The sequence below is a fragment of the Strongylocentrotus purpuratus genome, unplaced genomic scaffold (genome assembly GCF_000002235.5).
Source record: "Strongylocentrotus purpuratus isolate Spur 01 unplaced genomic scaffold, Spur_5.0 spur5_scaffold_20, whole genome shotgun sequence".
Classification (NCBI taxonomy): domain Eukaryota; kingdom Metazoa; phylum Echinodermata; class Echinoidea; order Camarodonta; family Strongylocentrotidae; genus Strongylocentrotus; species Strongylocentrotus purpuratus.
In genome coordinates, this window is record NW_022145606.1 from 30,046,579 (window position 1) to 30,072,058 (window position 25,480).

At 36.6% G+C, this 25,480-nt stretch overlaps 1 protein-coding gene across 3 annotated transcripts in view; it reads left to right on the plus strand.

Moving 5' to 3' along the window:
- LOC580229 (epidermal growth factor receptor kinase substrate 8) overlaps positions 1–25,480 on the plus strand; it is a 74,363-nt gene that overhangs the window by 31,126 nt on the left and 17,757 nt on the right. For all 3 annotated transcript variants that reach the window (XM_030993163.1, XM_030993165.1, XM_030993164.1), the window contains 7 exons: positions 11,245–11,382; positions 12,448–12,578; positions 13,089–13,420; positions 14,461–14,622; positions 15,763–15,912; positions 18,230–18,303; positions 24,406–24,593. In XM_030993163.1, coding sequence (XP_030849023.1) covers positions 11,306–11,382; positions 12,448–12,578; positions 13,089–13,420; positions 14,461–14,622; positions 15,763–15,912; positions 18,230–18,303; positions 24,406–24,593 — 1,114 coding nt within the window. In that variant the 5' untranslated portion in view covers positions 11,245–11,305. The remainder of the gene's footprint in view (positions 1–11,244; positions 11,383–12,447; positions 12,579–13,088; positions 13,421–14,460; positions 14,623–15,762; positions 15,913–18,229; positions 18,304–24,405; positions 24,594–25,480) is intronic.

A 25,480-nucleotide genomic window follows, 5' to 3' on the forward strand; every position in this document is an offset into this window, starting at 1 on the left:
AAGTCTTGTTTTGGGATTCAATGTGGTATGTTACAAGTTAATTCTGCTTGCTGGTCAGGCTCACCATTTTCATACATGTAGCTTGTTAACCCTGCAGTATGTATTGTTAATTGTATAAAGCATAATTCACTTTTCTTTTTAATTCAGCCATCGCGGCTCCCTGAAGAGTCTTGAGAATCTATTTTTATTCATGATACCGGTACTCTTGCGGCTTGCAAGTTGCAGTGCGCCCCCTGCATGTGGGTTCACCCTAGTCTGCAGGCACAGACCCTAATCTGACACTTAATCAAAAAATCATTGTGCCTTGAGAGAAGTCTAGCCCAGCTACCTACTGGTTGTGTCAATATACAGTACATGGCCTATGGTAGTCTTATAGTGCAGACTCACTTTTACGACTGACCGGGGTTTGTGCTTGCAGGCTAGGTTCACCCGGTCTACTGATTATCCAGCAAACTCTTGATATATTCACAGTCTTCTTTACAGTCGGGTAGATATCATTATCTCTTGAGGATACTGTACATTAGAATAGCGATTTATATCCGGATGTTACCAAAACACAAATACTTGAGAGCCATTTACACTGCAAACATAAACCCAGAAATGTTCTCACGTTCAAGAGTTTCATCAGAAGTAGCTGCTTTTACTACTTCTACTACACATAAACATGCCCCCAAAATCTGAATACCCAAAATAATCCTCTGAAGTGTGGCTTTTCACAAAATGTGGCAAAACTTTATGTATTTTTTGCAGTGTAAATGAACGTTTTTAAAACGCACATGATATTCCAGATTTTGCTTTCATGACTCCCCTCACTTTTGTGCTATAGCATGCAGAGCAGAAGCAAGCCCTGCATGCACATATCTCAACAGTAATTGTGAATGCTTTTAATAATGGGAAGTAGTTGTTTCCACTTGTACATACTAGTACTTTTAAATTCTTTTCTCTTTTGTAAATGGGCCTTGAATCAGAATGTAGCCAAATACAAATATTGACAATTCGTCTTATCTTTTCATACAAACCATCATGTCAAATACCTACATGTAACATAACAGTGCCAGGGGTTGTAAGGTACTGAACAGATAAAATGTGTCTTGTAAAATACATACTTTTTGTTCCAAAATAATAGGCTCAAAGTTTCTAATGAACAATGATGTCACTGTTATGGACCTTGTGGCAGATTAGACCTGTGCTAAACAAGTTATCCAATAAAGTCTACTTCTACTACTACTGCTACTACTATCAAACTTTTTAGAGAAGTGAGACAAAAAACAGTCATGATAATTTGAAGAATATTTAGGTTTTTATTTGTGGTAAATTTGACCACTCTCTATGTGGACATAATTTGGGAGGAGCAATAATTAGAATCGTTTTAGAATGGAAGTTATGTGATTTGGTGTGAAGATATTTGATGTTGGTCATGATTCACTGCTGTAAGTGAATATGTGACTAAAGACTGTGTATTTATCACACTCTCAAAGATCAAAGCTAGTACAAAACGAAACGACGTCAGCAAAACCCGTCAAAGAACCCAGTTTACAAGGTCACTTTAAGATGATTCCGAAAGAGTAAATACAGATTCCCAATTTCATCAGCTACGTCATTAGATTTGATTTACCTTACACAAATTCACAGCTTTAGAAATATTTGTCTCAATCCTATGTAAAGACAGGAGTCTGTTCCCACAAAATACAAAACTCCAAAGAGGAGTATCCTTTCTATTTCTTTCTCTTTGTTGTACCACTTTCTCCTTCTTTCTATCCACTTTGATTTGTTGTCATGATTTTAATTTCTCTTTTACTCCCCTCAATGTCATGCTCACTTATTCTCTTTCTAGTTCAATTCTCTCTTCTAATCTCTTCTCACATACCCTATTTTTCTCCGTCTATTCCCCAAAAATACATTACATTTACAAAGGGTGTCACTGTTAACAATTTCGTAGTTAAATGTATATATGCTCTGGCAACATTTAATGTAGGGTTGGGTTAACATCATTTTTGGCTAATGTTAGGAATATTAGTAAGGAATACCGGTAGTGCAGGGTCCAGAGGTAGAATTAAGTTACATGTAGGTTGGTTTTTAGAAATAGTCAAGAAAGCATGTGTCACACAATTTTAACCAGCCATCATCTCATAAAGGAATCGTGATGTTGGAACACGCCTGCTTCCTAGGCTAAATAAAGATGTTTGAGGAGATAATAAAAAGGAACGAGGTGCTACTCGTGTTTGAGACCCGCCCGGCCAAAGTACGATGCCCGCCCTTTGCCCCGTTGCTGTTTGCTTTTGGTAACGCCATTGCGACCGTACCCATACCGCAGTCTCTATAGACCGTTCACACATAGCAGCTTAATTATACCTTCAATGCCATGCACGAGATAACAAAAGATGGATGGAAATAGAAGTGGGGAATTTGCATCGTCTCATGTCTTCCCCGCCCTTTGAACTTGTGTTCAGCTTGAATGTATGCGTTTCGATTAATTCAGTTTTGGATATTTGAATACATAACATGTTTCTGAATATTGAATGCATTGCAAACGACAAATTAGCATGTAATGTTAAGGGTATATAAAGTAGAGAGAGAGGGAGAGAGGCAGAAAGAGAGAGAGAGAGAGAGAGAGAGAGAGAGATGGACATCTCCTCTATGAGGGAACTAACCCCATGTATTTCACCTTGTTAACACTTCTAAAACTGTGGAGTGTGCATGTACCATGAATGAAACTATGTTAAGAAACTTTGTGATAAAATAGATTTACAGGAAAAATATCCAAAATTAATATCAAGGTGACCTGTCCTTGCTTTAAACAATTCCAAACAAGAAACTATGAATCAATTATTAATACTTGGCCTATTTAAGATGTGGATGTGCTATGGAAAAAAACAAATCAAAATTGTAGACAGGAGAATGTGGGAACTTTTAGGTTGAAGTTATTGACCTTGATCGATCTATAGAAATGTTTTGATTGCATTTCATACAAGAATGTCATAGTTGCAATGCAATTTTCCCCTCCATTTGAGTCTAATGTGAATGGAGTCAAAAAGAGAGATGTTTACTTTATAATGTAGGATGTGGTCTTTCTATCGTTTGTTTGCACAGGCTACCAACAATTTCCATGACGTCTTTACAGAATTCTAGAATAAGGAATTTTCAGATGGAAGAAACATATTTTGATAGATTTCTTAGTTTTGTAGTATGTACACAAAAAATGGTACATCATAAGGATTGATAATACATGTATATATGTTTAACAACTAAATTATTCATACCCTTGTAAATTTGATGTTTTTTTTTTTGTAACTCAAGAATTAAAGTTGGACTGGTTGAATTACTGCCTTAGTTGAATACTTTATTATGTAAGCATTAATATATATGTCACATTTTCAAGAAACAATGATTGAGTTTAGTTGAGTTATTGATTTCACATTTCACATGCAGAAATAATACAGATAACAAAATATACATAAAAGACATATTGTTTCATAATTAAAAATAAAATGATTTAGTTGACAAGGTAATCATCACATTTGTTTGACAACTAATATCATTTAAAGGAAACCCATGCAGACAAAAGTACAAAACTGTGAAATGTGCAGGAACCTATAGAAAAGCAGAGCTTGTAAAGAATAGGTTCCTGGGAGACTTGAAAATGTTTACTGTAGAGAGAGGTACACAATTAAAATTAAGATGGCAGTAATTTGACAAATAATTGTTTGCAAGTTCAATACAATACAATACAGAAAAATGAAAGAAAAAAAGAAATACATTGAAACGAAGAGGAGTAACGAGCCAATAAATAGCAGAGTATGCACCTATTTCTACCACACATGTTTAATAGAGTAAATCAACAACTTTGTCAGGGTATGAATGATAATAGTTGTAAACTGTATATACACTGATTTAATAGCAAGGATGATCATTTTTGTACGTCGAACAAGCCATAGGCTTGCCCAATCTGGCAACAAGAAATAACATTAAATTTGTAAATTCTTCTCATTGAAATACAAACCTATATTCACAGAGGAATTGCATGATTCATAAATACAGCCAAAAATGTATAAAGCTGAAAACACAAACAAAAATAAACAATTAATTGCAAGGAAGAAGAAAATACCCCATTGTCGGATACAGCTGTAACCAAATTGGATTTGATGAATTATATTTGACAAGTTGAGCATGATTGAAAACCATTCCTAATCTTCCTTATAAAAAGTCAGTGTACTTTCTGTAGGTAATGATGTACAGGTACTGTGTGTGGAGTACAATTGAAAACAAGATCAGGAAGTAGATGCTGTCTAATTGGGTTAGCAATTTTAGTTTTGGATAGAATTCCATTGTCATCTTTGTGGAAAACAACTTCAGGGCATGTAATTGATCTTCATCTTTATCAACACAATGCTATGTATGAATAAATCCATTAGTGAAGATGGGAAAGGAAGGGAGGAAAGGAGAGAGAGAAAGAGAAGGAGAGAGAAGGGGGAGAATCTAGAAATAGGAAGGAAGAAATGGATATCATGTGAGATAACAGGTTTGAGAGACATACAATGTACATGTAGTGGGGAAGAGGGGCATTTTGAAGAAGAAATATACAGTGATTAAAGATAGAAAGAGATTGAGAAAGAGAGAGAATGAGAACAAGAGAGAGAGAGAGACAGAAAGAGAGAGAGAGCGAGAGAGGAGAGGGGCACTCTAGAGAAGGGGGGGGGGGGGCGGAAATTGGAAGTAATGGATAGTGTGTGAGAGAAAAGTGTTCAGAGAGATACTTGGGGAATAGGGGAGGGGTTAATAGGGGCATATACAGATGAATAGACAGTGATGGAGAGAGAGAGAGACAGAGAGAAAGAGAGAGAGAGAGAGAGAAAGAGAGAGAGAGAGAGAGAGAGAGAGAGAGAGAGAGAGAAAGGGGGGGGGGGGGTGGGGAGAAAGGGGGATTGAGGGTAGGGATCATTTGAATGTTAATCTGAATATTATGAGAGTTATATGCAGGGAGATAGAGGATAACAATTAAACCTAAGACTTTCACATCTTCCCCTGATCTCTTACATTTCAGTACAGGTCTATCTTGGACAAATTTAAGAAAATGATGTTGCTTTTTCCTCACAATCTAGTCTATATAACCTGTCTCTTCAGAGCCAGAAGGTTGTTACTTCATTCTATATGAGTTAATGCCTTACTAGCTCCAGAGAAAATATATATGTTATCCCCCCATTAAAGTTCATAAAGGTACATGTACATGTATGTATACAAATTTGCATCAAGATATATTTGCTACCTTGCTGATGGCACTCTGAGTTTATTTTGGAACGACTTAAAAAAAAAAAATAATTTAGTGACTAAACCTTTATGTACCTTTTTTTTAATAATTGTTTGAATCTCACACTATGAAAATGACTGACAAAGAAAGCGGACAAAATATACAGTTCCTCAGGTAGACAAAGGAACATCCCTTCACTGCTATTATGTAAAAATGTGTAGAACAGGTGTCACATGCATATTCACTTTTTACATAATAGCAGTGAAGGGATGTTCCTTTGTCTACCTGAGGAACTGTATATTTTGTCCACTTTCTATGTCCGTCATGTTCATAGTGTCAGAAGTATCCCGTATGTATACAGTGAAACCTGCCTACAAATACCACCCAAGGCGAAGGGAGACAAGAGAAGTGGTCTTTTTAAGCAGATGGTCTTTATGTACAGGTTCCTTTAGTACATGTTTCAATGAGAAACCCTTTTCAAGGGAGACAAATAATGTGGTCTTTGGAAGTTTGTAGGCAGATGGTATGTCTACCAGTTAGGTACTTAGTTTTGTCACTTAGTCAGGTTTGACTGTATACTTTAAAAACAGAATTAATGGCTTTGGAGTTAAAACATACATGGTAATATTGCTGTGCAGGTTGATCAACTATGCCATAAATCTTGCTAAATATTTTGGCACCCAACTTTTTGGGGACAATACTTATTTGTCACCTTTTGTCGTAGATTAGCTGGTAAAGCGAATTTGAACAAATTGGCATCAAGCGGCATCGCAAGTCATCAATAAACTTGATTGGAAGTTATGCAGGGATTAGCACCAATCACCTCTTTGGAATTTTAGGAATGTCAGTGAAATTGTAATATTTATGAATTATGTCACCACAACAATGCACCTTTTGGCGGGGAAGACATCACGTGCAGTGAGGCATATAACTACATATTTCCTGAAGTGTTGTAAACTGTCAACTCTAAGGCATATTTCCATGAAAGAGAAAGTTGATTTCCTGAACATTTGCGAAATAATTTTTGAGGTTTCTCATCCTTGATATTCCTTCATAGTACATACATATTAAAGATATAAGTGATGTCTCCTGATTGCAATCCTTGCGCAAAATAATATTTGAAATGGCATAACACTTTGGACCACATTTTGATGCAGTCCCAAATACACATATCTCTGTATTGTGCTTTTCGATGTCAATGATTCTGTCCAAGATTTAGTCAATTTGTTTTATTTCTGATTGCCCCTACACTTTACTATAGATACACAATTATTCTGTTATATTACTTGATCAACCTTCCCTTTAGCTATTTTTTTAATATTTTGTTTTTTATTTTTGAACAATGAACCATCATGACAAGTACCATATATTGAACTTTATCTTTAACAATGCTTAGTATTACTATTCAAACCTCAGTCAAGAAGGAATGGGAAATATGCGAGTCGCCATGCCAACTCATAAAGATCAAACAGAAAGAAATTGACCTAATGAATCGAGCGAGAATTGCTGAGCAAATAGAACAAGAAGGGGCCCGATTATGCCAAGATAAACGGCTTTCGATATTGATACGACACACAGCACTGTTTGGGATTGGTCCCTCTATAGAAATCTCTAATACAGGACAAACAATATTCAGGCATACATGCAATTCCTTAATCTATTCTGTTGGATTCAAAGGCAAGGAAAGAGGCTAACTAAAGGGGCAGGGAAGAGAGTGTTTCCCTCAGGGCTTAGTATACATTGAGGAGAGGGCGGGGGAGGAGTTACATGTACATGGTTCTGGACCCCCTTTATATTTCTTGTAGTATGTCCTCCTCTATAGGACGGTTTGGACCCCACACCTCCTTTTTTACTAGTGCTGTAACATCACGGATATCTCCAATTCCGTTTAACCGCCTGTCAAAACCGGACGGTTTTCGGTTAAACGATTTATTTAAAAAATTTAAAAAAAATTTAAAAAAAAAAAAATGTTTTTTTTTTTTTTTTTTTTTTTTTTTTCGCCGTGTGAAAAAGCAGGAAGGTGATTTAACTGAAGGCGCCGATTTGGGCTTGTGAACTAGTCACAAATAATAGTAACAATGTCGTTTTAGAATAATGTGTAAGATCATTAAAGTAAATTAAAAACAGTAGAGGACCTAGGATAAAACCTTGTGGTACACCATGTGTTAAACTTGGATGAATATATATTGAGATCTATTACAAAGATTACTTTCAAACCAAGATGACAGACAAATTGGAGTGTTGTTCTAGTTTCCAAGTGGTAAGTCATCACACCGATTACTGAGCTGGGAGACATTGCCAGGTGGAGGGGCATAAATTGAAACTTTAAAAAAAAAAATTATAAAAAAAAATTAAAAAAAAAAAAAAATTATAAAAAAAAAAAAAAAAAAAAAAAAAAAAACGGGAAAACGAAACCGTCCAATTGAAAACGGAATCCGCCATGGGCGGTCGGATACCGGACGGTTAAACGTTTGACTACAGCACTATTTTTTACTATTCACTTCTTTTTCCTTTTACTTGTCAAATATTTTGATGGATTTAACCCCCCCCCCCCCTTTTAAGGGGTTGCGTCCCCCTTTTTTCTTTCATGCTTGGAGATTAGGGGATGTGAATTAAACATGCAAACATCTAAATGACACTTTAATCTTTGCTTTTCAGAATTTAGGGGTAATTTTACCTCTTCCTTGTACAACCCCCCCCCCCCCCCCTCAATCTTCACATTTTCTGTAATACTTTTACTGGGATACGGAACCGGACCCCCCTCCTTTGTACAAAGCCCTGGAGCCACCTCTATCTATTCACGTTTCTTTGTATATAGAGACATGCCACCTGACCGTGTACAAAGAACTTCATGAATTGTTATGAAATACCTTGATACGGTACAGTTATTATCCAATATAATATACATTTTATACTACGGTTTACACATGATGAAGCAGTGCTTTGGAATGGCACTGTATTGTAAAGGCTGTATTGTGTAGAGATGCATGTGACCTATTAGCCTGCCAAGATACAAGTTTGTCACCCGGGTCCATTCATACTACAATTGTACACCACGCTAAAACGTAATTACACCTGAATGTAATAAAAATTTGACAACAATGGTTTTTGTTTCCCAACAAGTTTCTTACATAGGTAAAAAAAGAAGTTTGTATTAATAACTATAATATACTGTACAATGTTTTACTTTTTTGTTTTGTTATTCCTAACACTATACCTCTCTGACATGTTAATGATGTTAAATACAAATAAACAAAAATAGCGTTAAAAGCTTTGAATACTGTTGGATATTGGCAAACTTAATACAAGTGGAAAGGTTAGTACCATAATCCAAGAAAGAATTATACAATTTTTAATCAGTTTGAAAAAAATTGCAATCACAAATATGATTAACCCTTTCTCTGGTTTGGTTGATAAATGGAACAAACTGTGGGCTGCTGCAGTCAAGTGTTGTCACACTCACAATATGTAATATACTTCTGAACAGTTTGGCAGTACAGGAATTCTGATTGTTTTTTGAGCAACTGTAAGAAACTGAGGGAACACAATTCGGAAAGGTAAATTGAAGATTTTGACCACCTTCTAAAGATAGATAGATGTGCATGTATATTGTGCACATCACATCAAAGGCAGAAGTTTTAATTTACATGTAGCCTCCAAAAGCTTTAAAGGTAAAGACCAGTTATGGTCATGCGATTGCATTGTGAAAGAAACGTTGTGGAATCGATCAGAAAAGGTTGATCATCTAGCATCTAGCATCTGCAAGGTTCTGGAATCATCAAAATGATAAGAAATCTGGCCCACTCTTCGTAAAGTTACAAGCACTATACACAGAAAGATGTATATGGGACTACCCTATATCTCTCACAGACCATGAGAGAAACAAATTTACCAAATATATGAATTAGTAGGCGGTTTCCCGGCAAATTTTGTATCATCATGTATTAGTCAAAACATATTCTTTCACGTGATTGGTAATGAGAGCTTCCATTTCATTTTTTGAAATTGGGGCGTTTCCAATACTGGCCTTTACCTTTAACATCTAAATACAAAAAAAACTGGAAAAGTATAAACAAAAATGAAGATGAGCATAACACAGGGAAGAGATAACATCAACTGTGTCCTTACTTTATGTTTTGTGTGAACGCACTGGCAAAGTTTGCGTTCTTTTGAAACGTTCTATTGAGACGTCATAGTCCAAGGTTCAATGCTCTTCTTTAGATGTGGGTCGGCGGACGGTGTGGTATGGACAGACCTATTAGCATTACATTGGAAGGTGTGTGCTTGTACTGATTGCCTCACTCTGTGTTGGCCTCTACGTAACATGCCACTGAGCACTGCAAAATCCCACGAAGTGATGCACTGACGTGAGAATTGTGTTTTGGAATAGTTCAGGAGTTTTGGTTGAGTTGACGACACTACTGGTACGGGCGTGAAGATTACTGTATAGTGTTGGATAATCATTAATTGAAGTGGTTATTTAAAACTGTAAAACATACTGTTTGGACTCTGGATATATGTATAGGAGTTTGCTGACTGCTATCCTTAACATTTCTTTGCAACTTTGGAAGTTATAACATAGTAACTGTGTTTTGGACTAGTTCAGAAGTCTTGGTCGAGTTGGTGACACTAATGGTAAGGGCTTTTGGACTACTGCCTAATGTTGGATAATCATTAACTGAAGTGGTTCTGTGGACTTTAAATCCTTCCATTTAGACTCTGGAATTTGTGGTTTGCTGACTGTTATCCTTAAACCTTCTTTTCAACTTCGGTAGTTAGACACAGTAATTGCTTTTTTGAATAGTTTAGGATTTTTGCTGCTTTGATTCTCGGTATAGGCTCGTTGACTACTGTTTAATGTTCCATATCCATAATCTGTAGCAGTAAACTTGTGATTAGAAAACCCTCTTTACTTTTTTTCTTTACCATCTTTATTCTGTGGGTTTGTACATTCATTTTTGTTATCCTGAAATGTGTTGTTTAACTTTGGAAGTTTATACACTGTGTTGCAAAATTTTCAAAACTTCAGAAGTTACTTTTTTCAAACTAGAATACATTTATTCGCTCCCTGATCACAGATTGATATCATGTACAAATCATTAACTGCAGCAAAAATTGGTGATTCTGATTTTTTTGGTGTTGGATATTTTTTTATACATGTAGTTCCAGACTATTCTTATCCTTAAACCTGTCATTAAACTAGGGAAGTGATATCATTTTGTTGCAAAACATCCAGAAACTATTGGTTACCGGTAGTATATTTTATCACATTCACGTGCTCGTAAATTACAGTTAATAAAGTTGTTTAGTTTCTATTAGTTTGCATGGACATCTGGTGTTTATCATTTCTCAAGTACAGTAACTTAAAATATTTAACCCAGTTTTTATTGCTTCTAAAATTTATGGATATTTTTATGATCTGTTTTTACTGATCTCCATGTTTGAATTTCACATATTAATAATGGATAAAAGCTATTGCACCCATATTTGAGCGGTCCATCCAATTTAATATTGACAAAGTCCCCTATTTATTAGGGCCCATATGTACATGTAAGTATCCTGACTCCCAGGCTGATAGTGATAATAAATATGATCCAAGTCTCTGTGTACACATATCTAAAACATGTATGTTTTCCTTTTGTAACATTTTGTTGTTTATTCATGAGGCTTATTTTTAAATAATATTCTTTTTAGTGTACATACGATTGTGTTCCCTTGATATCAATTTATATGTATTAACACTATCTTTATGAATTGTATCTCACTCAAAAAGGGAGTTAAAGTTTAGACTTTGAAGCCTCAAGTGTTATGATCCCTGACTGATACATTAATCAGTTTTTATCTGTGTTTCGCTTGCAAAATAAAGTTTACTTTGCAGTTCAGGAGTAAATATTGTTTGTTCTTCGGATCATTAATCACAGGGAAACTATGCTAAGTATTTTATTACACAGTCGATTGACTAACTCCCTCTTGATTTTATATTTATGTCTTTTCTACAGGTGTTGTTAACTTGGCAGATTGAGAGAATAAGAGGCTGATTAAGCGACAAGAGACGGCACAATGCCGATTCCTACCGGGAGACAGAACCCATATGCACTGGAGCCAGCATACGGGCATCATGGTGCACATCATCCACAGTAAGAATAATACTAATAATAACTTTTTTATTATAACTTCAATTTATTTAGCGCACAATAATTAACACTTCATTCTCTATGCGCTGTACATTAAAAGAGCAAGCTTGACAATCTACATCAACATGTATAAGAGGACCATTACCACCACTACATGCACACCAACACATCAAATCAAGAATTGTTGCTCTAATGTAAAAAAAAAAGGTGTGTCTTTAATGCTGTATTCATGATCGTCATGTGCAGAGAATTCCACAGAGCTGGAGCCAAAACCACAAAGCATCAGTCTCCATAGAATATGAAATCTTTTTGAGAACGTGCTAGAAATAGATTAGTGCATTAAATTGAATCAAATTTTGGCGGGCATTGAATATGTTGTAAAGAATCAAATCAATGTAGGGATCCTCAAATAAATCCCAAAGTTGAAACTAAAAAAGTACTAGTTTAGGTTTCGGTTTCTGTCTTTGGATTTTTTAAAAAGATCAGTTATTAGTTATTGATTATTTCTATAGTATCAAAACAATATTGTTGTAGCCCTACTTTTTTATCAACAGCGATAACAATAATAATGGATTTGTGTGGTTAGTTATCTTTTACTCAAATGCAGTAAATGACTATAATACAATGTTATAACACTGATAATAATGGTCTAGATTTATATGGCGCTTAATACGATATACTATCTCTAAAAGCTTCACATATATTATTACCCCCATCATCAGAATCATTCATGTACAGCGTGCACCATCTCCATTCCCTGTAGAGTATTCCTACTATATGGACACCCTGAGAATATTATGCAATTACTATTAAACACAAAGGCTACCAGGTCTTCATATCTCTTCAGGGTATGGAGTGGCAAATGTAGATTAATGCCTTCCACAAGGACACTGGTGCCGTGTCGAGAATCAAATGCACAACCTTTGCTTTCCAACTAACTACGACGCTTCAGATAATGCACTTTTGCTCATTTTTGTTTCATTAAATGATTCTGTTCTACTTATCACCAATGAATGAATCAATACAGTGTGTGATCAGTCATTCCTAATGTATCTTGTCTTGTAACAGAGCAATGAACGGTCACGGAGACAGAGGTCAGATACCCAATGGCTACCCTACTGGTCCTGGGCGCCAGAATGGCATTTCACAAGAAGGACCTTCCAGAGGATCAAATAATAACAATCACAAAAGTCATTACGGTAAGTTTTTCAAATTGATTCTTTTCTTTCAACCGCATCGTCATCATCATTTAACATCTGTATTTCAACATGCTTTGGGTTCGGACGATAGACCAGTTTGCTATCATATTCAAAATGTATGCATACTTTTTAAGGAAAGGTTGGTCTTGACAACCTGAAAACATGCCAGAGGCTTGACAAAAATAGCAACAAGAAATGTATGCAGAACACATTATAATTCATAGGTCATTGATTCAAAGTGACTGTTTAATCAAGGGTAAGTACCCTTTCAAATTCAATGCATTTACTTATCATGTCAATTTGAATTTTCAACTTATTGATTAAGTGGATGAGAGTGTTAGAGGGTTTTGGTTTATTGTCTGATTTCTGGTTTGTTGTTGCTTCATATTACACATAATGCATCAGGTTTCAGTGTGTTTAGGTCAATTTTCTTCCTAAATTTGTAAGACCAGCTCTTACCCCTTCTTTTTACATGTATATTGATTTTGCAAACCTTAAATTTTTCCACAGGGGTGTACGGAGACCCCAGGCATACAGCAGAGATGAGCAGAGACCCAAGGCACACAGCAGAGCAGATGGGCAGAGACCCAAGGAGGCCTGCCTCGTACCCCAACGGTCACCCTCCACCAGAGCATGATCCCTCCAGGAGGCCCGTGTCCTACCAGCAGCAGCCACACCCTGAACCCCAGCCCCACCCTCATGGGCACCACCACCACCAGCCACACCCCCAGCAGCAGCCACACCCCCAGCAACAGGCCCACCCACACCCACAGCAGCAGGCCCATCAACCCTCCCATCATCAGCCACAGCCGCAGCAGAGAGCCAACCGGTTCCCTGTCGAGGTGAGACAGGATTGATTCCTAGATTTTAGGATGGATTTGCCCCACACCCACACCTACTGAGAGATCCCGGAGTGCTCAGTGTTATTTCCTTCACAAAAATATTTATCACGGATAAATATATTATTTTTATTTGTTGTTGTAGCCCGTGAATAGCCCCCCTAAATCTCACTCGCATTAACACCCACACCCACACCCACACAGAGCCTGGAATGGTATAGTGGAGTTTCCATGGAAATATAATTACCTGGGGAAATAGATGTTTTTGTTTTGGTAGGTTCCTAGCTCCTGCCTCTCCTCACACACCACACCCACAGCCACACTATCTCTCACACACTATTAAAGAGAGTCTGAAGTAGTCTAGTAAAATTCCTGCTGTATGATAGTTACCAGGGGAAAACACAAAGTATTGATTTTGTTCCTAGCTCCTCCCTTGTACCCTCTCACACACGCTTAGAGAGCCCGGAGCAATATATTTCCTACAATAAAGTTATATTTTATTTTAGTTCAGAGCCTCAAAAGTTGTACAACACAGGAAATGTATTATGTTGGTTGTAAGGCTTTAAACAAAAATCCATACCAGTCAATTTAACTCAGGAATTTATTGAGCTTCAGTATATATCTACATATAGATACCAAAGCGAGACAAGAAATTTAACTTCTTCCAGTGAGTTTATGGCTACAGTTCACCTTATCTGCTACTAGGTTCTGGACCAAAATATTCCTTCTCTTATTCTCCAGTCCAGGATCTCTGTACATTTCCAGTTAATAAAAAGGAATCTTGGATCTCTACTGGCTCTAGATATTGCTAAAATGTCAATTGTGTAATGTAGCGTCTATATTTATTCAAGAGAGATAAACGAATCCTGAGACTTGATTAAGTAATAATCAAACTGTCATTGTTTTTTCATTCGTCACAGCATCTCTGCTGAAATGTCTGTTTTGTAATGTAGTGTCTATACCTATTCACAAGAGATAAAAGTATTTCTGAGACTTGATTGAGTAATAATAGAAAAAAACATTGTTTTTTTCATTCTTCACAGCATCTCTACACATTCGCCATGGATAAGAAAGAGGGCGTGGTTTCTGTAGAAGACGGTATCCGCAAGCTGAGATTACTGGATGCGAAGGGCAAGATCTGGTCCCAAGATGTCAGACTGATGGTCACCGATAAAGAAGTGGTACTCATGGATGAATATACTCAGGTAAGTTGAACTCCTTGGGTGGTGTTTCACAAAGATCCCAGGTTAAACGTAAATCGAAGTTGGACTTAATAATTATGGAGAGCCATTTGTAGCCTCAAAATGAAATATATTCAAAAGCAAAAATTGAAGTATTTTACACTTTTCATAAATTCCACACCAAGAATATTTCAAATCTATTTGATAATAACAAATATGAATGATTTGAATCAACATTTTATGCCTTTTGAAATAATTTTTACAAAATGTTTTCAAAGATGCTAACGGCTTTCCATGATTGTTCAGTCCAACTTAGAGATAAGTTTAACTTTGTGAAACACCCCCCCCCCCCCTCGTTTGTGTTTTTAATTAAATGGAGATGGTAGTCAGTTTCCATGTGCAGCAGGTCATAATTCACTGGCACAAGACTTGGTGAATATACCATGATTGGGTTTACAAGTATCGCACAGCAAACCTGTGGGCCGTGGTCCCATCAAGAAATACCCCCTATTCTCTCAGAGAGTCTGTGGATAAGGGAAGTGTATGATAATGATTTTAAAATCAGGGGGGGGGGGAGGGTGGAAATGCAAAGCATTGCATAATGCCTGTTGGTAATTAAACTGAACGCTAATTCTGGTGTTAGATAACACCTGATATGTGGTAAACACCCGAATGGTGTCAAATTACCCATGAGAGCCCACTATTATCCGTCTTTAATATTTTGGGGTTGTAGTTCTTCTTTCATATTCATCAAAAGCTTCTTTTACTCATAATTTTTGTTGCCATTGTTATTTTTCTTGTTTATAATAATAATTATAATTGCTTATATAGCGCCTAAAACTTACTTATCAGAAGTCTCCAAGCGCTCTACAATAATGCAGCATAATTACCCTGGCTTTAGCAGTGCAGCTGTTACGCACGCTGCGTTTCAAGGAATAAATTTCTACCTAATCTGGTTTTAAATTGAACTTTGAAACAAAATGAGATAACTGAACCAGAACACTAAGGAACGAAAAAAGGTTTAGCGAGGATCTCATACATCTTTACATTTTTTTGGTAAAGCCTCTTACACCTTGATGTTATTCCCTTCTTGCTTGTATATGCTTTCTCTCATGAGCACAATGATATACATGTAATTCAATGTCATGTATTTCCTTCTTGCAGGAAACATTAGAGGTGTTCCCATTGCAGGACATTGGAGCAATCTCGGCCGAGCTGAAGCAGTGCAACTACGACAGTCTACTGGTCATCAATGTGAGATATAGCAACAAGCGAATCCCAGAGATGATGATGTTCCAGTGCGAACAGATCCCGGTAAGTACATGTGGAATACAGGAACCCAGATAACCCCAGTTCAGACCAGAAGCAAAAATACATATTGAAACTATAGCTACACGCCATAATACAACAGTTAAAAATGTGAGGTATAGCAGCGAAAGGACCCCATAGATAGGTAATGATGTTTCAGTGTGAATAGATCACTGTAAAAACATGAGTAGTAAAGGATCTTGCATGCCTCTTGTTCAGACAGTGATATCTTGTTGTTTTTTATGATGGAGGCGGAGCTATTATACATTCTACAGAGTATTTTTCATTTCTGTTAGGGCTGGAGGCAAACATTACAAGCCCCTGTTAAAAGTTGGCCTCCAAAGTCTCACTCAAAATTCCCAAATCTCATCATTTAAGAAGGGCAAATGAATACACCCCCCCCCCCCCCCCAGGTATGACCCCCTTCTATAACTTATTGAGGACTGTGGTTTATAGTAGGCAATATATAAGACATCAACTCAAGTAAGTTTGTTTTTTTGTCACATGACTGTATTCGCTAAGGGTTGCAGAGCATTAACAAGTGGTGCATGCACACAACTTATCCCAACACTGAAAAAGCTGTTTATTTATGGGTTTGTCCAGTAATGTAAATAGTAGTTTAACAAAAACATGATTTTGAAATTATTTTTTTTTCTGTAGTGTAAATGAACCTATAACATTTATCTCTTCAGCATATACATGTAGGTCTACATTTATCATGATAAAATGGAAGAGATAAGAGTTCTCAATTTACAAAAACCCTATTGTGTTGGTAGATAATGTAGCCTCTAAAGCTTATCACACCGATCAATGAGAACAGGGGTCGTTTTTTATTGAGACATGTATAAATGTCCTCGGTAAAGCTTACCTGCAATCATGAGGTTTCAAAATAAATGAGACTTCCATAAGCTTTATTATGTCGTGAATGCCAGACATTTTCCAACAAATATTTAAAAGGTTGCAGTAAATTGCTATCTATACCACTTCAGCAATTGCTCTTTTCCCCGCTCTGCACAGTAGCCCATTTTCCGGACATGCATTTCTGCACAAAATAATAGGCACTTGTTGATTGGAGGATTGCTTTATGTAACGCAACAGATTTGAACGAAAAATCTCTATTCATGGTCTGTATAGATAATTCTTACACTGCAAACAGATACAAAGAAGCTTTAAGTCTTTGCATATCAATCTCATGATGAATACATTGTGGCACATGGAGGTTATTTGTGTGGCATGTAAAGAGTTAAAGAGAATGTTCAGTGCTCCTAATTTGTGAAATACACTTTGTAGAATAATACTGAAATGGTGATTATGCAGTAAAAAAAACAGCAATAGTGTTTTGGCAGTTTCCTGGAATCGTCAACACGACTTTCAAAATGACTCACTCTGGTGGAAAATGTTAAGCTAAGTAAAATACTTGATACAGGGACAATTGGTACATGGTACTTTGCAAACAAGGAGCAATTAAATCTGAAAGTACTTATAGCAATTCTTGAAAAATCCAGACAGTTCATGGGCCATGACAAGAATAACACTGCTCACACATTTTTTTTTGTAATACCAGAATTTCAACATTGTATTACAGATACTGTGCATTGTAATAGTGTTATGACATCAGTAGGCAAGTGTTTGGGAGTGCCTTTTGACAGTCCATTTGATGGTGTGCTTCAGTGCATATTTGAGCATGTAAGATTTACACAATTCAGGTGCATGTTCACCATGTACATAAACATTTACATACATGTACATGTACATGTACGTGTACATGCATATACATGTAAATGTACATTCATGTAAATGTACGTTCATATACATGTAAATGTACATTCATAAACATGTAAATGTACATTCATGTAAATGTACATTCATATACATGTAAATGTACATGTATATACATGTAAATATACATTCATGTAAATATACATTCATAAACATGTAAATGTACATTCATGTAAATGTACATTCATATACATGTAAATGTACATTCATAAACATGTAAATGTACATTCATGTAAATGTACATTCATGTACATGTACATTCATATACATGTAAATTAACATTCGCATACATGTAAATGTACATGTATAAACATGTAAATATAAATGTACATGATATGTTGATGTACACATACAAGTGCATCATTCTACTGCATTGTACAATTACATACATGTCACATAACAGCTAGACATTGACTCTGCTACAGTTACATTGTCTGACCCTTTTTCTCCAGACACATTTATCATTCATAAGTATTCACATCTTGTACTCCTTTGTTTGGTCTAAAAATGATGTTCCTTTCTTTTAAAAAAAATGTTATTTTAGGCACCAGAGATTGCCAGGTCACTCCAGAGGGCGGTAGATTACTTTTCATCGGGCAAGAAAAAGAAGCAACACAGGTAAGATTTCCATAAATCAATCTCGGCAGATTTGAGCACACTTTATCATTAAATGTTTGTTTCATGTGCAAATGAGAGTAAATATACTGTCCGAAGGCAACACAGAGAGATTGATTACCGGTGTGTATTAAGTGAGAATTGGTGCTCGCTGGGGGGTTGTGGAATGATAAAATAGTCACATTTGTAAAGCACTTCATAGTAGAGCCTACATGTCTAAGTGCTTTTCGCTGTAAATATTATTACCCCAGCTTTTGGATTCAATTGCTAATCCACACGTGATAGTGCACACGCTCCGCTCCCTGGGGATTATTCCCGCCAAGCGCCATTTTGACAAGCCCACACATGCCAATCCAACTGCATTAACCTTCTGGTCATATTTTGAATATTATTCTTCAATTGCAGCACAGGCAACCGTCATGAGTATTGTTTTACTGTGGTTCCCTAGGCAAATGAATAGCAATTCTTTTCATAGAACATTTCTCATATCATTTTCTTCTAAGTAGGCTTAAAACGAATGCCAACGCTCACAGGTTTCTTGCTGTTACCAGAACTCAAACTACTCTTTAACCCTTACTGTACTATGGGGGGGGGGGGGGGCAGTCACGAGGTGCTCAAAATAGCCCAGTACAGTAAGGGTTAACCATGCTTGTGACATGCCAAATGGAAAAAAAATAGGCGAAGACATGGTTCATACAATGTCTATTCAGTCTTCCCATACAACCTTCCCATTCATTGCCAAACCTTCATGTCTACAAATAGACATACTCTAATCAGAAAGATCTGATGTGTGGCCGCCCCCCTTTGACATGTCACGTAATGTACGTGTCAATATGTTGACTTAACTTAAATGTTGTCTGTAATATCCCATTGCTTACGGAATCAAGTAGCGCCTGTTTTAAGCCTATGGCAATGCATTAATTCAGGAGTCAAAAGGCCTGTTTTCACTATCTCGAGATTGCCAAATATCCAGCTATTTGAACTATCCCGATCGCAAACTATCCAGCTAATTTGCGTTTTCATCAGACCGAAGTAGCAATTAAATTTGGTCAGGATTGGCATCCCAAGATATCTCTTGGGATAGTTTGCAAAATATCCTACTATTTGGCAAAATATCCAGCTATTTGTCCGTGCGTCTTCACTAGACCGAAGATTCGCAATATACGCTAACGCTGAGCAAAATATCTCGAGCTAATTTCTCAAGGTCGAGTTTCAAGTTTTGAGGTCGAATCTCGAGATAGTAAAGATGCGATTTGTTACTTCGGGATTATTTCCCAAATAGCGGGCTATTTGGCAATCTCGAGATATTTGGCAATCTTGAGATGATGAAGACGCGCCTAATGGGTTAAAAGCCAGGAGGCATAAACTGTAGTCTTCAGAATAGTTAAGAACACTTAGCGAAATGCAGTGGCAAAAAAAAAGTGTCCAGGACGCAAAAGACATAATAGTCAAAGATGCTTGTTGAATGGAAGTCAATTTTAACAGATCTCGATAAAAGTTTGGGTGACATCAAGCCTCGTTGAGATAGTACATGCATTTACCAGCTCCATATCCAAATGATGTGGTTGCAACTCTATGTGATAAAGTCATCATTTTCAACAATCATGCATTTTGCCCTCCGGACGCATCTTTTTGTTCAACTACATTTCGCCATGCTAGGTAAACTATTCTAAAACCCCATAATGACATTCTTCCTGTCACATGGTGATATCAATGAAGATGAGGCCATTTTGTTATGCTTACAGCATGTGCATTATTGCTTTCAATCTCATTTAATGCACTCAATTTACCCTGAGCAAATAAAAACTGCAGTTTGCCTGTCTCCCAACCTTTCCTTTTCATCAACCCTCTTTGTCAATACCATACTTCCATGTTTGTTGATGGTGTCGCACTTGAATGCCCTGTTGACGTATGCTTGCATTATATGTATTGTGTACTTTTAGTGAACTTTGTGACTTATTAATACATGATTGTTAAAGATAGGTGGTCCCTTGTACACACCTTAAAAACGAGCGGAAATGTAACATAGTCCAAAAGGATTTGTTTTTTCGATGTTACATGCTTCAAATGTTTGAAATTTTAAAAGCAATGTAATAGAAAATATGTCATATTTAAGGGATTAGGAAAGTTCAGCAAAGCTTTAATATGCAAAACTGTTTATTATTAGGAAATATGTTACCAGATTTTAAAGTGATTGTATTTGTACTTTCTCTACATGTACTCAGACTCCGACTAACAGAGTGTTATTTTTTCTTTAAAAAATAATTGTTTGCCTTTATATCAGTAATGTGTGTGGAAACCATAGAACATGAATAAGGGAAATTATTCTCATAGGTTTCACAATATAGAGAATATATAGATAAACATGTTTACTTGATATACATATATCATTTTGATGACAATGAGATTTAACAAAAAGATATATAGGAAGCAGAAAAAGAAGAAAGAAGAAAAAAAAAAAGAAGAAGAAGAAAGAAAAAGGAGAAAAAGAAGACAAATACAAAAAACAAGAAGGAAAAATATCAGAAAAGTATTCGCTGTAATGACACAAAGTGAAAGAAACAAGTGAGTAAGTAAACAAATTATGTGAGAGTGATGAGTTCCAACAATATTTCATATAATACAAAGAAGGCAGAAAGAACAGCAAATGTCCACCCCCCCCCCCCCCCCCCACCCCCATTCCAACACCCACTGCAAAAGCAAGAACAACAACTACAGAATGAGACTAAGTTAAGAAGACTAGGTAACCCATGGCAACAATAATAACAATGTCAATGCCAAGGAGAAAAAAGAGCCACCACTTTCATCCTCTGTGTGGTGCCAATACATGGCTTTGACCTTTGACCCTGGCTGGGTCACCAGGGAGCAAACCTGGGTTTAAACTTGAAGTCCCCAGCTGAACATCTATTATGATGATAGGCTTGCTATTCAGACCCTTGCTTGTGGAGATATTACAATCTCTTCGTGTGGACGACATCTAACAAGTTTTGTAATGTTATTAGTGCACTTTGCTTTTGCCAATGAAGAAGAAGAACCACAAGAAGAAAAACCACGAAGATGAGAAGACAAAGGAGAAGAAATACAAACGACAAGAACAACTTGACAAATATTTGAGTAATATACTCAATAACAATTACCTTACCAAATAAATATAACAGAGAATTATGAAAAGTGAACAAATAGCTGAAGGGATAAAAGAAAAGAAAAGAAGGAGTAGTGAAAGGAGAAGAAGAAGAAGAGTAACAAAATAAATGAGAAACTAAAGACATAAACCTGATAGCACCTATACTATTGAGAAATTACCTCATTAAATCTAAAACCATATTTTAATCAAGTTCATAGCAAAACGCTTATCAGGTTTCACGAGATGCTCTCCTCAACATCTCAGGAGGTCTATGTTTATGAACTTGAAGACTAGCTTGCCATGGTTAGCTAATATGCTGCTGTGATCGAGGAATTCCGCTGCACCCACCAAAAAATGATGCTAATATCGGTGCCTTCCTTTACCATACCAATGTTATACCACCCTGAACAAGTCTGGTATGTTCATGGGATTGGTGACGCATGTAACTTTCACTCTGAGTATATTTCGGAAGGATATTTACGATGGATTATTCACAGATAGTTGAATATTTTGCTCAAATGTATAGGTAAGAAATTCTAGACTTCGATTGTTTAAGTTTTGCTGATATTTTTTAATTTGATGGGGATTTGGAACTTATGTAGCAGACGTGTATGATGGTTTGTTGATGTTTTCGTCCATCGTGTACATGTAGTTTGGAATTTCACAAAGATTATTTGAGGGAACCAACTTTCGAGTGGTGGTACATGTAGTTGAGTAACTTCTGTATTTTATTATGAGTGTATTGGATTATGCTACCTATTTATACCGCCCCCCCCCACACACACACACACACCTCCACACTTGCTTGCTCCTCTAGTGTATACTGAGAACCTTTAAGGGTGCACTGTACCTTTACCATTCCTTTCAGTTTATGAGCTCTCACCATTTAAACTTAGACAAATACAACAACAACAAAGACAAAACACAAACACCAACACCAACTTCAACAAAACAAAAACAAACAAAAAGTAGCTCCTTAAAGCAAACTTCTTACATGTAACTCTGCTGTAAGTGGAGTTGCCATGTCGAAAGAAACTGTTGTTTTTCACTGTCAAAACGAATACACCTTTTAAAGGAGGATAGAGACGGGGAGGAGGGGGGGGGGGCTGGGCTTTGTCACCAATGACACAGCAGAAGGGTTTGAATTGAGAGAAAAATATTTGACCTACCCTTTTGCATGCCCTATTACATGCCCCTTTGAATACCCCATTGCTACCCCCCTTGCCTACCATGAGTTAAGTAAGATAATGGTTACATCTTGCTTTTAGACTGAAAACATTTTCACTGGAGGAGGGTTTTGATGTGGAGAGGAAAACAGGGTTAAAAGTAAATAATCACTCTGTGTTGAATAGGCAGATGGGATTGAATAGCAGAAAGTAAATTATTTGTTTAGCCTTATTATGTAATGCTGAAGTGGTTGATACAAGACAAGAATGTTTATGGGTACCTTGAAGAGACTACCTCAAACAAGAAGGTTGAGTTTTTATGGGAAGAGATGAAAAAGAATGTGTGAGTGTTATTGTACAATGCAAGAGTGGAAGAACGTCAGATGAAACAAAAGTACCCTGAAAAGCCTTGCTCTTTAAATGCCTTAATATTCTAAATATGGCATGTGACATCATGTTCGTGTAGTGGCATATACATCTTTCTGTGTACAATGCTTAAGTGACTTTTACCAAGACTGGGCCAAATTTCTTATCATTTTGGTGATTCCAGAACCTTGCAGTACACACACATGCTATATGATCAACCTTTTCTGATCGATGCCACAATGTATATGAACAGAACTCAACTTTATTTTCAAGTGGACCCCACTTCATAAAACTGGCGCAAACAAGCCTGTTCGTATGCTACTGATAATTTTGTATCATTATAACTGACATTTTCGTTATGGAAAGAAATGCAAAAGGGGGAGGACGAAGGACGAAGACAAAAATATATAATATATTGCAGTATGCTTCTGTAAACTTTGAACCCACTTTGAATACCCAGTACTTAGACATCGGAATGCAAACCTATTTTTAGAGACTGATACCATTGTCCATGTGCACAAGACTGTACACAACTGCATGCCTTTTCTAAATGAAAATTCATGTTGACAATTGTAGAGAATAATGGAAGACTGATCATTGTGTGCGTATGTGAGTAAACATTGCTTGCAAAGGGGAATATTTTTGTACATGATTGGCTGTTTTCAATAGAAAAGGTGCACCAGTTGCAGATTATGTAAATGTTTTGCGGAAATGTATCCATTTCCTTGTCCTTTTTGTAATTGACCTGACATGAAGGGACAGAAGATGAAAATGGAAGCAGCTATGAGCTCTATAAATCTAATGTTCCGTTTTCTTCCAACATCTCTTTTAGAAGTATTTTCTCTCTCTTCATTCCTACCCCTCTTCCACTCTTTCACTCTCCCTTCCTCCCACGTACTCCCCTCTCTCCTATAAAAGTAATATTGCTATTGAAAATTGTAAAATGTAAACATTATTTTACAGAATCGTTACACCTGTAATAACACTCTGACAATTAATGATTGTTTCCTGTATTCTATTATTAAATCAGGTTTCATTTCCATGTTGCCTGTCTTCGTCTTTTTTCTACTTGTAATCTTCAAAGGACTATGGAGCCTTTCCCAAAGACCTGAGTACAGATATATTATTATATTAAAGAAATTGTCTTTATTGTTTAGTTTTATTATCAATATTATTCTCTTTATGAAAAAAGCTTTGCAGTAGCTGCATCAAAGACTTGGAACAGCATCCCTCTTTCCATAAGGGAAATTACCTGTCCTGCCACCTTCAAAAGATCCCTCAAAACTCACCTTTTCCCCCAATGAGCTATGTCATATAATTCCTGTACTGTACCATTTTGTCCTCTTTTCATATATTTGTATTTGTAAGCGCTATATGGTACTTATTGTTTTTAGCGCTCCTAAATATTCGATGTTATTATTATTATTATTATTTATAAATTCCCTCCAGGTCTGACAACTATGGGATGGTGGCAGGAGCTCAGGCCCACCCCCAGTCAGATGACAGGAGAATGCGCTACGACGGAGACACCATGTACATCCCTCCCCCTCCCGATGAACCTGCCCCGCCCCCACCCATCGATGGCAACGTCAAGAACAAGGTTGCTGCCTTTGCTGCAGCCGCTGCAGCCGCTCAAGGTAGGGAGACTTCTTTGCTTTTGTTTCATGTTTTTGCTCCGTTTTTGTATTTCTTTTTTTTTTAAATAAGAGAAATGAATTCCAGTCACCTGGGTGTGGGGGTGTTTCACAAGAATTTATACCAAACTTAACTCTAAATTGGACTTTAAGATTATGGAGAGCCATTTGTAACCTTAAAATGAAATATATTCAAAAGCAAAAATTCAAGTACTGAAGACTTTTCAAAAGCTTGATCCACATCAAGAACATGAAAAATCCTTGATAATAGAAAATATGAATGATTTGAATCAACATTTCATTTATTTTCTAATAACTTTTATAAAATGTTTTCAAAGATGCTTTCCATAATTGTTTAGTCCAACTTAAAGATGAGTTCAACTTAGGATCTTTATGAAACGCCCGCCTCGTTAGCTTAGCAAAACGTAGTGGGAGGGGATGGCATGTTTAAACCGTGAAATGTCTGGTAATGGTCTTATTTTATATATGTCTGAAACGAAAGTTTTCAAGTAATGTAATATTCATCCTAATCAAGACAGTATACTCTCAACTCTCCAATATCCAGAGATTAGTATTATTTGGTTCATGAAACCGCATTTCCTTGCTGTCCTTTTAAGATATGGAATATTTGCATTCACTGTAATTTTCAGGTTACATTCGTGCACATTATTCAGCTACCATTTGTAAGTATGTTTTTGAGTAGGGTTGAAAAGGAAATCTAATTGTATCCCTAACACCACCCCCCCCCCCCCCCCCACAGTCTCTCAGAATGATCAATTAATTAATTATCTGCTTTGTCTGTTTCCGTTGAACGGTACATCGAAAAAGGGTGCCTGTATCTAACCTAAGGGCTTGCAATTTTGGTTTCTTAATGATTAGAGATTGTTATC